The sequence below is a fragment of the Sarcophilus harrisii genome, chromosome 4 (assembly GCF_902635505.1).
Source record: "Sarcophilus harrisii chromosome 4, mSarHar1.11, whole genome shotgun sequence".
NCBI classification, from domain to species: Eukaryota; Metazoa; Chordata; class Mammalia; order Dasyuromorphia; family Dasyuridae; genus Sarcophilus; species Sarcophilus harrisii.
The window spans coordinates 426,651,245-426,668,308 of record NC_045429.1 but is presented as its reverse complement, the minus strand read 5'-3'; the positions used below and the strand labels follow the sequence as shown (position 1 = coordinate 426,668,308).

Sequence of the window (17,064 nt, the reverse complement as noted above, 5' to 3'; positions counted from 1 at the left end):
GGGATCCTCTCCACCTTCCCACTGTGTGTACTGGTCTGTATCCTGCCAGCACCCTTAGGAAGAAGGAGGGTCCTGGGGTAGGAAGGAAAAGCCCAAGCCTGCTCAGGAGAATTGTGTGCACTATAGCCAGGAGATATAGTTGTACAGACCATGGTCAACCTTTAAAATTTTTTTAAAAAGGTAAAAACAAAAAAATAAAAATAAAAAAAACATAGCCAATACCCTTGTTTTTTGTGTGGCTTTGCCACACTTTCCTAGAGCTAGAGAGAAGAATCCAACCCGGAGACAAGATAGACTGGGGTGTGCACAGACATTGTATCTTTTTATTTTTCACTGCCAGCTTCAAAGAAGGAAAAAAGGAAAAAAAACCACAATTTTTCTACAATTTGCATGTTTGAGGGTTGTTTTTTTTAATTGTATGTACTTAAGATATAAACGGAAATAAATGCATTTTGACATAACAGCAAAGAGGAAAAAAACACCACCAGCCCACCTTGCCCACGGCTACGCTTGTTTGTTCATCCTGAGGTTTTTAGCAACTTTCCCTCCAGAGAGCCGGGAGGCAGTGTGCACAGACCTGTAAATGATTCGTCTTTAAATTGTACATAAGTGGAACATTTAATAAAACCAGGGAAAATGGATTTATAAACAAATTTGTTTTTATTTTGGGTATCCTTGTCTTGGGAGTAATAGGTCTAAGTTATCCCCTACTAGAGCTCCCACCCTCCTTAAAATCAGAATTTAGCAATTACATCATCTCTTACAGAGTCAAATATTTGGGAAACTGACCTTCCTGAAACAAGTCTGTCGGATGAGTTGGAGATGGCATGGGCTGATGTTTTATGCCATGTTGTCCTTTCTGCCCAGGCAGAACTTCTTGTTTCCATCACTTCCCCACACCCCAGCAGATTCCACCCTGGATTTGGTATTTGCTATCATTTGGGGCATTTAAGAGCTGCAGAATTCAGGTTGAAAATTCATGTCTGAGTGGATGAATTACCTTGGATACCTAGGTATGTATGTAATTTAAGGGGAATGATCATACTTAATACTTAAGGGAGAAAAATGCATAATACTTCTTAAGTTTAGCCAAGGATAGTTTGTGTAATCATGTAACTTATATGGGCTTTGAATTTCATCAACTACTTTGGATATATATTTTACTTTTAAAAAGGTGATTTATTTTTTTTTTTTTAAACAGTAAGAGGTAAAATATAAGCCCAGATAACCAATGTACTAGAGATAATTTGAAGTTTATTTTAGAACCAACATTGCTTTTCTTCTTATTGCCTCTCCCAACTTTGATATAGTGAGTTTTGTGGAAGCCACACAATTTGAGCAACATTGCAGATCTCTATGGAATGAGAGGTCAGACCAAGAACAGTATGAGGGCAGGTGAGTGGGTGGGACAGTCTGCACTACAAAGCCGAGGCCCATCCTGTCCTTGGTTTTCTTTTACCTTTTTCACTTGAAGACTTTTTTTTTTTTTTTTTGGGGGGGGGGGGGAAGATAGCTCAATAAGTTGATAATTTTATGTAAAGTCAATTTTGTGGCTACATTTGCAATTCTCATTGACCACTAGATTATTAAGCATCTTATTGCTGCTTTAAAAATGCAGTTTTGTTGAAACCAGGGTTAAGATTAGAGTATTAGCATTAATCTTTGGGGACTTCCTTTATAGAGTCTGAGATCCAAAGAAATCAGTGTAGATACTATGTCCTTACAGAGCAAATTAATTTTCTTGAACAAAGATGTCTTGAGAGAATGAAAACTAGGTCGCTGCGTTGGAGGGAAGTGAACTGCAAGAGGCAACAGGCTCACCATCTTATCCCACGAGCACGAAGACAAAAGGTCCAGAATTATTTATTTCCTACCAATTGCTTATAAAAGAAGAAAGTCAAATCTCAGTCCTGGGACAGCCAAAATGGCTTTAATAGCAGGGTCAGTAGTAACTGTTAGAGCAGAATAGAAGAGGCTGGAGATAAAACTGCATCACTCAAAACCACTAAAAAAGAGAAGGGGGAAAAAAAACATTGTAAGTCATAATCCTGTCTTTTCTGCCTCTGTAAACAGCACTGTTTCATAAGTACTTAAAACATCTATTTTTAAAATGACCATGGTTCCACAACTAGTAAAAGAGGCAGGTGGAGGATTCAAATGCAGGTTTTTCTGATTTCCAAGGCAATCACTCTGAACAGTGCCCAAATTCTAGCAGAAGACAGCTCAAACTCTCCTCTAGAATTTATGGCATCCTCAGAAAAGGAAAAAACCTTACCCAACAGATTTCATATTTACCATTCCCATCTATAATCCCTAATATCCCTCGCCCAAAAAAGAAACCCTGAATTTCAAGTCACCTGATCAGGTGGGCAATATCCCAATTGGTCTCTGCAGACAGAGGTCCCTCTACTTCAACTCCTTTCTCAGTCACTGTGGCAACTTCAAACTAAAAGGGAGAACAGTATGTGATTGTTGTGAGGCTTCAGAAAACCCTCCTGGCTTGGTGTTGGAAGTCAGATCAAGGAATTTGATTTCCCTCAGATTTTAAGGAGAGGAGTAAGATGAGGAATGAGGTGACATGCACTTTAGAAACCACAGACCTTCATTCAATGACACCCCAGCACTCCAACCCTTGGCCTGACTGTGCCTTACCCTGTTATAAGAACGAGCATCACGGTAGTATAGCACGCGCATGCAGCGCTCCACCAGCTCCCGTGCCTCTGCCTGGTTTAGAACTGGTTTCTTCTCCAGAAACTCTCGCATCAAGGGCTGAGAGGGAAAGAACCACAGGGTTATGGAACTGGGAGATGGTGGCAAAGAGGGAGACAAAGATACATTTCTACCAACCTCTCACATTAGGGAAAATAGTCTATTCACAAGCCTCACACCTTAGTACTTTGAATTTTGTCTGCTGGAGAAGCCCTCCCATTCTTGTCACCACTGGGAGGTCAGGCTCAGCCTACTTACCTGGGCCAAGTAGGCACCATAACCAGTGGCTAGTGTGGGGGCTTCATAAGCTACACCAAGCATGTCCACATAGCCAAGGAAGCTGGAAAGAGACAGTGAAACTGGTCAAAGGACCTCTTCTACTTTGGACCTCCCCAGATCCCACCCTCCCATTAATTTCTGAATTTGGACCAGGGATGAGACCCTGGATGTGAGAATTGAGTGGGTGAATACGGCCTTGGGGTAGAGGCCCTGACAAAGCAAAAGATGTCTCCAAACCTACCTTTCCCCATCAGCATAGCCACCGATGACCATGGTGTTCCAGAGTGGGTTCATCTTGGAACGGCGGCTGTACATGGCTCTAGTCAACCAAGAATGGATGGCTTTGGGGCTGTAGCTGTGTCCATCACCCAGCAGCTCTTCATCAATCCTTCAGAAGAATTGATCAGGAGGGAAATAAACAGTGAAGCAGCAGCCAGGGAGATCTTTCTACCCCCCCCCCCCCCCAATAAGATGCCAGTCCCTCATGCTGAGCTCTATGGTTAAACAGCCCAGCTCTTGCTACATCTCCTGCCACTGGATTTCTCCCTCCTCCCACTACAGGCTCAGAAAAACACCCTAATGCCCTATGTAGAAGGAAACTAGAATAGTTCCTTCCTCCCCACTTGAGGACTCCTCAGGATGAGGCCCTAGAAATGAGAAGTCACCTCTTTGTGGAACTGGCACCAAATGACCGGAGAAACTGGGTCTTCATATAGACTTACACCATCTGATCGATGACTTGCTTCACATACTGGAAATCGGCATAGTCCCCAGAAGCACCAAGCATGGTATTGTTGTTGACACGCATGATTCGAGAGATATTTCGAAAACGAGCCAGGGAGCCATAGGAACCCAGCATATCTGCCGCAATTATCACGCCGCCCTCGAATTTCACACCTAGGACAGAGGTCCCCGTCACCATCGGGTTCCTGGAAAGATGCAATGGCGACAACGCACGTTTATACATCGCTCAAAAACCTTCAAAACCCTCGGGCCAAAAACAATCCTGCGAGGGCAGGCACTGAAGGGGCTAGCGGCCCGCGTTCCAGGTGAGGAAGATGCATCGGGGATGAAGGCGCTTCTCACCGTCCTGACGGGCGCGGGGCGAGGAAGCCGGCACCCAGAAGCCGCCCCACCTAACGGCGGGACGGAGCTCGTGAAAGCCACAGGATAGAGTGTGGAGGGGGCGGCAAGGAAGCCAAACGTCACTAACTACGGAGAGAGGGCGCACAGCTCCTATGCTCGGGCCGCCGGGGCCGGGACAAGGCGTCCGCGGGGGGGCACTTTCTCGTCCCCGGGCAGGTGACTGCGGGCCCAGCGGTTCCAGCAGGAGCAGAAAGGGCCGGAGGAAGCCCGGCAGGACGCACAGGGGCGGGAGAAAGGCCGCAGAGCCCCAGCGGAAACCAGGCCGGCGCAGGAAACGCCCCCAGACTCCAGGACACCCTCACTTCCGGTTACATCCCCCCCAACCCCGCCCTCCGCGCCGCTGACCCCCGGGCCCCGGTCTCGGCCCCGGCTCCAGCTGCCGGCCGGTCGGGGATCTCCCCCAGCTTCCCCTTCCATCCCCCGGCGGCCCCGGTGCCCGCATTCGGGAAAGAAGTGACGGGGACACTCACTGCGTCCGGGTAATCGGGCCTCCGCAGACAGCACTGTCCGGGCCCGGGACGGCTCCCGGGGCGGGCGGGATGCGGTAGAACTGGCCGGGCGAGGGGCCCCCGGCCCAGAAACCCAACCGCGGCTCCAGCAACGGCTCCATCTTAGTCACTCGGCCTAGGGGAAATGAAGGCGCCTGCGCGAAGGGAAGTGGAAGTGACGTAGGAAGCCTTCACCTTCTTTGTCCCCGCCTCCTCGGGACAGGCCAATGAGTGAGGCCCAACTCCGCGATGACGTCGTCGCCATGTTCGGAGCGGCCGAGGTGAGGGGGGGCGGGGATTGGCGCTGGGGATGCGAGTGGCGGGTGGATGTAGCCTAGAAGCATGCAGGTGTGCACGGTGACCTGTGTGTGATACCCACGTGCCGGACGATGCATTTTTATATATAATGCCGTGATGTAATATGCGCACGTACGTGTATAAGCACAATCCCATTCGCTTTAGTGAGGAAACCTAAAACAGGCTGAATCTTTTTCCTAAAGCAGTGACTGAGACATCAAGATGTTCTAACATCTGCCTAACGCTTTCTGGTTAGCGTAGCACTTGACGCGCCACATTACGTCATTTGGTTCTCACAAGAATCCTGGGAAGTCAGCACTGTCATTCCCATTTTACAGATGAAGAAACTGAAGCTGAGAGAGAGCTCGGTGCCGAGTCCAGAATTCTCTTCGTTCCAGGGCGCCACTTAGTGGCCACCGAGAGGAAGGGACGCTCAATGAAACTTGCTCAAAAGGGCTCTTAAGCCCCCACCTGGGTCTCTCCGGTTATTCCTCAGGGTAAATGAGACCTGTAGACGGACCTCCCTGGTTCAGAGTGGAGCCCAAAGCTCCATGGTTCCAGACTAATAAAAGAGGCAGAGGGAGGCTTCCCTGGACAATTAAATTCAGCATTTATGGCAAAACTTAACAGATAAGCAGGAAGTGCTGCTTTTCAATCCGCTTAATTAAAAAAAAAAAAAAAAAAAAAAACTACAACAAAAATACTTTATAGAAGTTTGCAAAGAATTAAAGTTGAGTTCCCTGTTACAATCATTTGTACAATCTGTTCTCTTATTTTTCAAAATCAGGACATTTGCCCTTCTTCCAATCTATCTCCACAATCTTGATTTGCCAGTTTTTTTTCCAGTATCCTGAGATATAGTACATCCAGAACTGGGACTTAAACTCAAGGCAGCTAGATGTTCTCTATCTTCCTATTTATCTTCTGTTTCAACTTTCTATTATTTAGAGTTCTTCCTTTTCTAGGTCAAAGCTCATGGAAAAGAAAAAAATAAGCATAATAAGAGTTGAGCAGCTCTTCCTTCTCTCCATCATTCATTATCATTTCATCTACATTGAAAGTGGACTTATTCTTTCTCTGACCCTATTCTTTCTCCCTCACTCCCATAATTAAAAAAAAAAATCCTTCTTGTTAACTTTAGCTTTCCTTATCAGCCTGATTTCATCCTTAGCTTTGGCATTTCATGCCACACTTTTCTATTTACCTGCCCTTGCTTCAACTTCTGTACATATCATCTAAAATCCTTTTATATTATGCTAAATTTGATAAACATAAACACAAACATTTCCTTATAGAAAGAATAGAAAAAGAGGCCTATATACAACATCACAGATCTCTATTATGGACCATTTGGTTTTCTTAAGAGTAGATTTTTTAAAATTTTGTGTGATTTATCCAAGGTCACACAGCTGGTAAGTGTCTAAGGCCAGATTTAAAGTCATGTTCTTCTGATTCCTGGGCCAGTATTCTAACCACAATGCCACCTACCTGCTCCTAAAAGTAGATATTATGTAGCATTGCCCACCCTCATGGGCCATTCCCCTAGCTTGCATTTAAATTTGTTATTTGGGATAGACCAAACCAAATGGAGCGCTTTGGGGATGTGTGGCTATAACCTTAAGGAGCTAAATTTCTAATATTGTTGCTCATAAGTTCCTACCAGTGTGCTCCCCATTAACAATCAGCCAACCAGAGTTATTTAGCATTTTTTAAAAGGAATTTACTTTAAAAATGAAACAAGAACAGTTCATATATTATCTCTAAAATCGAAGGTAGACTCTTCCACAAATACAATGACCATGGAGTAGGGTGCTGAAACATAAGGTAGGGGAACTTTCCAACTCTTGGCCCTGAAAGACTTTTTATTTCTTTGTGGAATCTTCATGAAGTTTCCTTAGTTGCATCTCTCTACTGGAATCCAAGGGTTGATGCATTTCAGAATGCATAATTGATACTTCTTTCTGTCACTAAGTATTCACAATGTCTAAAACATCATTTTTTAAGATAACTCTCATTCCAATTTCATTTGTCATCAATGGATCTCACTCACTCCCAAATACAGAATTATGCCTATTTTATAAAGCCAATCAGAATTTGCTGCTTGCCAAAGATTTGTAAAAACATTCTCTTGGTGCTTACTCCTCAAATCCAAAGGGAGTTGGAAAGAGAGAGAAAGAGAAAGACAATCAAACTTCATGTATTAAAAGGAAAGCCTAGTAACTATAGAGTTCTCAGAAAATGTGGGACTCTCCCCACAACGATTAAAGATCTAGAGCCAATTGAAAGTTAACTTCTCATCTTTCAGTAAGATACAAAACTGGTTTGGTTTGATGCTTATGCAGAAACACTGATTTCTTAGCATTGAGCAATTGAAGGAAAGGGTCATTTTCTTCTTTTCCCACCAAAGAGCTATGTGCCAGGCTAAGGGAGGTATCTAATGCTCTGTTAATAACAAATTCTCTGAATCCAGTTGCCAAAGTATTTTGGGAGAAAGCTTTTTCAATGTATGGATTTTCTTGCCAGCATCCATTCTGAACAAGTCAAAAAAATTTTTTTAATAGATTCTTATTTACAAGTTATATGGATGGGTAATTTTATAGCCTTGACAATTGCCAAACCTTTTATTCCAACTTTTCCCCCCTTTCCACCCCCATCCCCTCCCCCGATGGCAGGTTGACCAATATATGTTAAATATGTTAAAGTATAAATATAATATAAGTATACATGTCCAAACAGTTATTTTGCTGCACAAAAAGAATTGGACTTTGAAATAGTGTACAATTAGCCTGTGAAGGAAATCAGAAATGCAGGCGGACAAAAATAGAGGGATTGGGAATTCTATGTAGTGGTTCATAGTCATTTCCCAGAGTTCTTTCCCTGGGTGTAGCTGGTTCAGTTCATTACTGCTCTATTGGAACTGATTTGGTTCATCTCATTGTTGAAGAGGGCGACAACCATCAGAATTGATCATCATATAGTATTGTTGTTGAAGTATATAATGATCTCCTGGTCCTGCTCATTTCACTCAGCATCAGTTCGTATAAGTCTCTCCAGGCCTTTCTGAAATCATCCTGTTGGTCATTTCTTACAGAACAATAATATTCCATAACATTCATATACCATAATTTATTCAGCCATTCTCCAGTTGATGGGCATCCACTCAGCTTCCAGTTTCTGGCCACTACAAAGAGGGCTGCCACAAACATTCTTGCACATACAGTTCCTTTTCCCTTTAAGATTTCTTTGGGATATAAGCTCAGTAGAAACACTGTAAAGGGTATGCAGAGTTTGATAACTTTTTGAGCATAGTTCCAAATTACTCTCCAGAATGGCTGGATATATTCACAATTCTACCAACAATGTATTTGTGTCCCTGTTTTCCCACATCCTCTCCAACATTCCGTATTATCTTTTCCTGTCATTTTAGCCAGTCTAACAGGTGTGTAGTGATATCTCAGAGTTGTCTTAATTTGCATTTCTCTGATTAATAATGACTTGGAGCATCTTTTCATATGGTTAGAAATAGTTTCAATTTCTTCATCTGAGAATGTTCTGTTCATATCCTTTGACCATTTATCGATTGGAGAATGGCTTAATTTCTTATAAATTAGGGTCAGTTCTCTATATATTTTGGAAATGAGGCCTTTATCAGAACCTTTAACTGTAAAAATGTTTTCCCAGTTTATTGCTTTCTTTCTAATCTTGTCTACATTAGTTTTGTTTGTACAAAAACTTTTCAATTTGATATAATCAAAATTTTCTATTTTGTGATCAATAATGATCTCTAGTTCTTCTTTGGTCATAAATTCCTTCCTCTTCCACAGGTCTGAGAGATAAAACAAGTCAAACATTTTGAGAGTAAGCTACTCAAAGGAATGTTGTCTCTGGCAGATACCTAAAAATCTAGAATTATACTCAACCACCCACAAAGAAACACACAGCATGATCATTTCAACTGAATGCTGATGAAAATGTTGAGAATATTGAGACTTGAATATTAATCTTAATGGAGTTAACATATGACATTATATATTACATATATTCCACTAGAAATGATGCTGCAGACTTTATACCATGTTTGTTTATATTTTGGCAAGAGCCATGTTTACCTATTGACATGTTGAAAATGATACAAATAGTCACAGCTGATAGAGAAGCCAAACAAGTAACATCACTTCACCTCAAGAGATTTATTTCTGAAAGAAATTATATGATGAAACCATCAATTATTCAGTCTTTCTAAACCAGATACAGCCTCTGAAAGGGACATTTAATGTCACTATATTAATAATGTTATATATTATATAATTATTTATGTGATAGATAATATAGTACATGTATAATTATATAATAATTATTATGTAATAATGAAGATGATAATAATATCTAAAATTTATATAGTACTTATTATATGCCAGATACTATGCTGTGTACTTTACAGATATCCCACTTGATCATTACAAGAACCCTAGGTGGTCATGGTTTACATTTTACAATTGAGGAAACTGAGGCAAAGTGCGTCATCTGCCTGATGTCACACAGATTTGAATTCAGGTTTTCCTGACTCCAGGCCCAGCACTTTATCCACTGTGATACCTAGATACTATTAGTAGACAACCATACTTGAAGAAAAAAGACATCCTAGACACTAGAGTGTAAAAAAAATCCCCAGAGCAGAAGAATCCTGATAGTGAAGTAGTCCTCTATTCATAATGTTGAAGCAAAGAACAACAACTTCCAGAAGAACTCAGCCCAGTCACTAGACTCACTTATGATGGTGCTGGTGAATCTGAACTGATAGCATGTGTCCAGGTGGTGGTAGTATAGAGTCCCGACCTAAAGTGTGCCTTCCATATAAATGCTTGTATTTGTTACTGCACATGTTAATTATTACCTGTCTGGGTTAATGTTTGTTATGGTTTTGCTGGTACACTTACTGAATCATGTGCTTGTGTAATGTTTGTAGTAGAACACCACCCATGTATTGTTTTAGTCTTGGTGTGTGTATGATGGTATTTATAATTCTGTTTGCTCTGATAGCCTGTTGATAGTTACAGCTAGCTTTGCTTTGCATTCTTTGCTTTTTTTGAGTACTTCCTCTTGTACCAAGTATATGCATGGATGCTGCCCATGTAAAATAGGGACATTCACATGGGGAGTCCATATGTATTGCCACTGGCTCAAGGGGAAGCACTGATAGATTTCTCTGAATTCTTGTCCACCTTTCTTCAAGGCATTTTGTGATTCCTACCTGTGGAAAACATAAGGGAACATGACGTCGGCTTCCTGCTCTCCTCTGAGAAAGAGGTACTCAAATTTTATCTATCTGCATTCCCCCCCCCCCCAAATATTGCTAGTTTAGGAGCACATTTTCATGTTTAATAGCTGCTAGGTGGGCAACTAAGTGACACAGTAGGTTAGAGCAATAGCCCTGGAGTCAGAAGGACTGGAGTTCAAATCTTGCTTCAAACACTTAGTAGTTATGTGGACTGTCACATAATGGACAAGTCACTTAATTGGCTTAAAACTTTAATAAAAAAAAAAAAAAAAAGATGCTTGCTTCCCTAGTCATTATCCCTTAAAGGATGGGTATCTCTTAGTTTATACCTGCCAGATTAATGCCCTCTCAAATGCTAGTTACAAAAAAATGTCCATGCAAATAGAAAATGACAAGTAAACTTATTTCATTCAGTCAGAGCATTAATTTAGCTCATATTATGTTCTAGGAATTGTGCTAAGCACCTGGGACATGAAGAAAGGCAAAAAACAGACCCTGCTCTTAGGGAACTTATAATTTAATGGGGGAAACCATATGCAGATAAATTTGTATAAACAAGCTATACACAGGATAAACAGGAAATAAGAGAGGGAGGGCACTGGAATTAAAAAAGATTGGGAAAGGCTTTTTATAGAAGATGGGATTTTAATTGGGAATTAAAAGAAACCAGAGAAGTCAATAGGCAAAGATGAAGTAGAAGAGTATTCCAGGTATGGGAGAGAGTCAGAGAAAATGCCCAGGAAATGGAATGAATTCTGATAGGAATAGGCAAAGTGACCAGTCAGTGTTATTGGTTTGAAGAGTATATGATGAGGAGGGGCTACAGTGGGGAAAACTAGTAAGAAGACTGGAAATGTAGGATAGATGCTAGGTTGTGAAGGACTCTGAATGCCAAACAGAGGATTTCATATTTGATTTTGGAAGTGAAGGGAGCCTAGGAGTTTATTGATGAAGGGGATGACATGGTTGGACCTTCACTTTAGGAAGATTACTTTGGTGGCTGAATGGAGGATGGATTTGAGTGGGAAGAGATTTAAAGCAGGCAGATGCACCAGCACATTACTGCAATAGTCCAGATGGGAGGTCATGAGAGCCTGAACCAGAGCAATGTCCTAGGAGAGAAAAAGGCATATCAAGGGATGTTGCAAAAGTGATATCGACAGACCGTGGAACCAATTGGATATGAGAGGTGAGAGACAGAACTCTAGGATGACATCTAGGTTGAGCCTGAGGGACTGGGTAGATGGGGTTGCCCTCTGCAGTAACGGGGAAGATGGAGTTCAAGGAGATTGGGAGGAAAGAGTTTGGACATGTTGACTGTTAAGGTGCCCACTCAACGTATAGTTTGAGATATTTGAAAGGCAGTTGGAGATGAGCAGAGAGGTTAGGGCGGTATAGGTAGATTTGAGAATCATCATAGAGGTGGTAATTAAATCTACTGGGAGATGAGGAGATCACCAAGTGAAGTGGTATAATGGGAGAAGAGTAGAGAGCCCAGGACAGAACCCTGAGAGATACCTATAGTCAGAGTGATCTGGAAGAGGATATAGCAAAGAAAACTCAGATAGTAGGAGGAGGAAGATCAGAGAATGATGCCCTGAAATCTTGGAGAGAAGTGGATATCAAATAATAGTGTCAGATTTTTCAAGGGACTAAAAAATATATGGTCCAGGGTAGGAATGTAACCTTTTGTCATTATTATCTTGAAAATGAGAGATATTACCCTGGAACTCATCATCTGGTGACATCATTTAACAGAAGCTTAAAGGGCTGCTTTGTGAAGATTTCTGGGAGAAAGATGGTAGAAGGAAAGAGGTTACATTGAGCTTAGAATTGAAAATTTGCTCTCCATCTTGGAAGTGTGCTCGTACTCAGGTACACTGGTTACTGGCACGCTGCTCCCAGCTCTCCCATGTGGAGAGAAATTGAGACAGGTAGGCCACTGATTTTCACATAAATATTCTCCACTCTCCCTCTTGTCTTCTGAATTTCCTCAACGAATGAGCTTTATTATTATGTAATGCCATTCTCCTCCCTTTTGTCCTTACTGTTTTTCTCTTCTATTCTATTACAATAAAATTTCTAGAGACATATTCCAGTCTTGGGTCTCATCCTATCAAGTCTCAATAATTCCTGTGAGATCAAACTTGCCTCCTTGGATTAAGTTCACTATTTCATCTTGCTTGTTACTCATTCTAAAGTGGGAAAGGAAGAATTGTTCTCCATTTCTCTTGAGGACTGACCATGATGAAATGAACTGAATTCAAACAGGAAAGATTTAGAATTCTTAATGACGTGAAGTTTTTAAAATTAGAAGATGCGGATTCTCTTCCCTCTATTCCCTTCTTTGTCTTCTCCTCAGGTGGGACAACTTAAAGGCTGATAAATCTCTGAGGAAAAATTCAGATAGATGAATCCAGTCTAATTTTATTGTTGGTTATTCCTTTTCATTTTACCAGTAGGAAAAGAGAGCTCAAAAAGGTTGGGCATGGCCCCATATGGGCTTCAATCATTCAGAAAGCTAGGACAAGAATCGTTTCTCCTTTACCTCTCTACTGTACCTTCTCAGAAAAGATGTCATCACATTGAAAATCACTTCAAAAATGGAAAATAATTTGTCAGAAACTTGGCATAGACCTACATCTCACACCACATAACAAAATAAGATTAAAATGGGTACATGATTTGGGGATGATGGATGATGTTATAAACAAATTAGGAGATCAAGGGATAATTTATCTATCAGATCTCTAGAGAAGGGAGGAATTTATGACCAAAGAAGAACTAGAGAACATTATGAAAGGCAAAATGGACAATTTTGATTATATTAAATTTAAAAAATTTTGCACAAATAAAGCCAACAGAAACAAGATTAAAAGGGAAGTACAAAGCTGGGAAAGAAGTTTTATAGCCAGTATTTCTGATAAAGGTCTCATTTCTAAAATATATAAAGAACTGTATTACATTTATAAGAATACAAGGCATTCCTCAATTGATAAAAGGTTGAAGCCATTTGTAGTCCAATAAAAAAATGCTCTAAATCACTATTGATTAGAGAAATGCAAATTAAAACAACTCTGAGGTGCCACTTCACACCTCTCAGATTGGCTAAGATGAGAAGAAAAGATAATTATCAGTGTTGGAGGGGATGTGGGAAAACTGGGACACTAATGCATTGGTGGTAGAGTTGTGAAATGATCCAAACATTCTGGAGAGCAATTTGGAACTATGCCCAAAGGAATATAAAACCGCATATCCTTTGACTCAGCAGTGTCATCACTGGGTCTGTATCCAAAAGAGATTCTAAAGGTGGGAAAAGGACCCACATGTGCAAAAAATATTTGTGGTAGCAAAGAAATGGAAAATGAGTGGATGCTCATCAATTGGGGAATGGCTGAAAAAGTAGTAGACGAAGATAATGGAATATTATTGTTCTGTTTAAAAAAATGATGAACAAGTGAAGCAGCAAAAATATACGATGATCAACCAATGAAAGATTTGGTTCTTCTTAGTGGTTCAGTGATCCAAAGTAATCCTAATAGACTGCACAGAAAATGCCATCTGCATGCAGAAAAAGAACCAAGGAGGTTGAATATAAACCAACACATGCTATGTTCACTCCTTTTTTCTGATCTTTTTTTTTTTTATCTCTTCCCATGATTTTTCCTTTTGCTCTGATTTTTCTCTCCCAATATGATTCATAAAGCAATGTATATTAAAAATAAATAAATTATTTAAAAATCATTTCAAATGCCATCCACATCTAGAGAGAAAACTATGGAGATTGAATATAGATGAAAGCTTAGTATTTTCACCTATTTGTTGTTGTTTTATTTTCTTTCTCATGGCTTTTCCCCTTTTGGTCTGATTTTTCTTGCACAACATGACAAATATTAAAGTATGTTTAAAAGAATTGCACATATTTAATCTATACCAGATTGTTTTCTGCCTTGATGAGGGAGGGGGGAGGTAAGCAAGGGAGGGAGAAAAATCTGGAACACAAAGTCTTACAAAAATGCATGTTGAAAACTACCTTTCCATGTATTTAGAAAATAAAATATTGAAATTTTAAAAAGTCACTTCAAATAATACTTTGATTACCCCACCAAGGAAATATAGTTAAGTAAAACAAACACAATGATCATATTTGTATGTATGTGACTTACTCTCTACCTATGATCTGTCAGTCAATAAAATGTATTAAGTGCTTAGTATGTGCCAGGTATAGAACTAAGTGATGGGGATACAAGGGAAAGTAACAGATAGTATCCACTATCAGAAAGAAAATAAGTTGGAGTGGGGAGGAGGGAAGGGGGAGTGTGAATAGCATGAAAAACAATCATGTACAAATAAGATATACATAGGAAATAAAGTGAATAGAATTGTTGGCAATATGCTGCAAAGATAAAAAGGATTCTGGAATGTATGAAATAAGTTGGTTTATAAATGGTTCTTTCAAGAAATGGGGGATTCACTTGGAGCAGTCTTTGGATGCAAGGTTCTTCTCTTATCCCCCCAGTTGTCTGGAAATGATAAAATTAACAGATTTTTTTGTTCCTCCCTTTAAATGTTCCTCATTGACATGTTCCCCTTCTCTCATCATACAACCCATGATCAAAAATGACAGAAAATTCCTTTGGGAAGGAGAAGTTAATATTAATTAACTCATTAAGCATGCACATTCAGTGCTTGCAGTTATCTTTAACTCTCTTTTTGTTTTGGGGTGATTATATTAATTTATCAGTTCAGCGGCTCAGTATTTTATCTTGTACAACTAATTCAGTCAGGTAACATGACCTTTTTCTAAGGCCTTGTCCCTGTATGGAAAAACAATTTTATAGGTTGCTCACCTATAGAACAGAATGGGATTTTAGCTGGGACTTGAAGGAAGCCAGAGAAATCAGGAGGTAGAGATGAGGAAGAGAATATTACAAGTCCGGGTAACAGCCAGTGAAAATATCTAGAGTGTGAAGGAGGAAATAGCCTTCAGATCATCTTATTTATTTTTCGGAGACCCAGTAAGAGATAGTAAAATTTTTGTCCCCAATTTACTGATAGAGAAATTGAGGCCCAAAGTTTTACAGAGGGTTCTGACTATGGTTGTCTAGTACTTCAACTTTGAACTAATAGCCCTGAAATCCCTAAGCCTAGCTTTGTGATACTCTAGGTTTTCTTCACTTATATCAAAGGATGTCCTGAAATTCTTAAAACAGAGGGAAGAAATTCTGTTTGACATTTTTAAAAATAAAACTCTACAACCCTTTATGTGGTGCAGTTTGAGATTAGGATACAAATACAGAAACAATGTCTACATAGGCCTTCCGCCATCCCCCACCTGCCCTTTGGTCTTACACTGAAGTATTTATTAAACCTTCTGGTTCTAGTGTTTATTGTGCTACATAATACTGAAGGAGCTTCATATCACCACCTCTATCTCATTCTGTATTTGGGACTTTTATTTCTCCCATTCCGAGTAAATGACCTCTGAATGTTTGCTGAGTAATTGGGTAGGTCCCCAGTGAGAACAGTTTTCTCCAGGGGCTTCTTCTTTCATTACTTTGGGAGAAGGGTAATGAGAATCAAGGTTAATGGGCTCATAAATCTGGAGATGGGAGAGAGGTTAGAAATCATTTAGTCTCATTTTATAGATGAGGAAACTAGACCTCAGAGAGATCAAGTGATTTGCCCAAGATTACACAAAAAACAGCAATGTCAGGATTCAAATTCATATGCTCTGCCTGAGGCATCTAAAAATCATCATCATCCTAAACATTCATATGCTATCAATTGGGGAATGACTGAATAAGTTATGGTATATGAAAGTAATGGAATATTATTGTTCTATAAAAAAATTATGAATAAACTGATTTTAGAAAGGCCTGGAAAGATTTAATATGAACTGATGCTGATCGAAACAATCAGAACCAGGAATACATTGTACACAATAACAGCCAGATTGTGTGATGACCAACTATGAAAGACTTGGTTCTTCTCAGCAGTTCAGTGATCCAAGGCAATCCTAATAAACTTGGGACAGAAAACTCCATGTGCATTCAGAAAAAGAACTAAGGAGACTAAATATAAATCAACACATGCTATGTTCACTTTTTTTCCCCTCTGTTTTTTTTTTCTCTCATGGTTTTCCCCTTTTGTTGTGATTTTTCTCTTCCAATATGATACATAAAGAAATGTGTATTTTTAAAAATTAATGTACATGTATTACCAGAAAAATAAGGAAAACAATAAATTTTTAAAATTATACTTTAAAAAACACATTCATATGGCACTTACTATATGCCAGATGCTTTACAATTTTTATTTCTTTTGATTCTTATAGCAACCTTGAGAGATAGGTGCTATTATTATCCCCTTTTTACAGATGACTAGGACAAAGTGAGCCATTTTTACTACAAATTGTCCTCTTTTGAGGTAGCAAACAAAGAACTGAAAATGAAGGGGGTGCTCATAATTGGGGGTTAGTTGTATAAACTATATATATATATATACAACTCTAATAGTTTTAGGCAATGAAAATGATCAAAATGAGGAGTTCAGAGAAACATGGGAATTTGTATAAACTGATGTAGAATATAAAATAAGCAGAAACAGGACTAATATATGCAAGTACAATAATATAAATGAAAATAAAAAAGCATTTAAATATAGTTGAAGTCTAATTATAAAAACCAATTTGGGGCTTAAAGAAATAACAAGAAAATAAATCTCCCTCCTTTTGGTAGAGAGATGTTACATCAGGGAACCAGAATGTTATATACATTGTTAGATATTGTAACTGTGTTGACTGTTTTTATTTAACTGTTTATTACAAAAAAGATAAGGAGAGGGGAGAGTTAGGAGACAGATTCA

The 17,064-nt window shown here is 39.7% G+C and overlaps 1 protein-coding gene across 1 annotated transcript; it reads right to left on the bottom strand.

Moving 5' to 3' along the window:
- Positions 1 to 293: 293 nt before the first annotated feature.
- Positions 294 to 4,782, bottom strand: PSMB4 (proteasome 20S subunit beta 4). The gene is made up of 7 exons (XM_003769929.4): positions 4,605 to 4,782; positions 3,711 to 3,917; positions 3,230 to 3,376; positions 2,968 to 3,049; positions 2,653 to 2,769; positions 2,358 to 2,446; positions 294 to 2,005 (listed from the first exon to the last, which is right to left on the bottom strand). The coding sequence occupies exons 1-7, from the start codon at positions 4,742 to 4,744 to the stop codon at positions 1,993 to 1,995; spliced, it is 795 nt and encodes a 264-aa protein (XP_003769977.1). The 5' UTR covers positions 4,745 to 4,782; the 3' UTR covers positions 294 to 1,992.
- Positions 4,783 to 17,064: the final 12,282 nt, after the last annotated feature.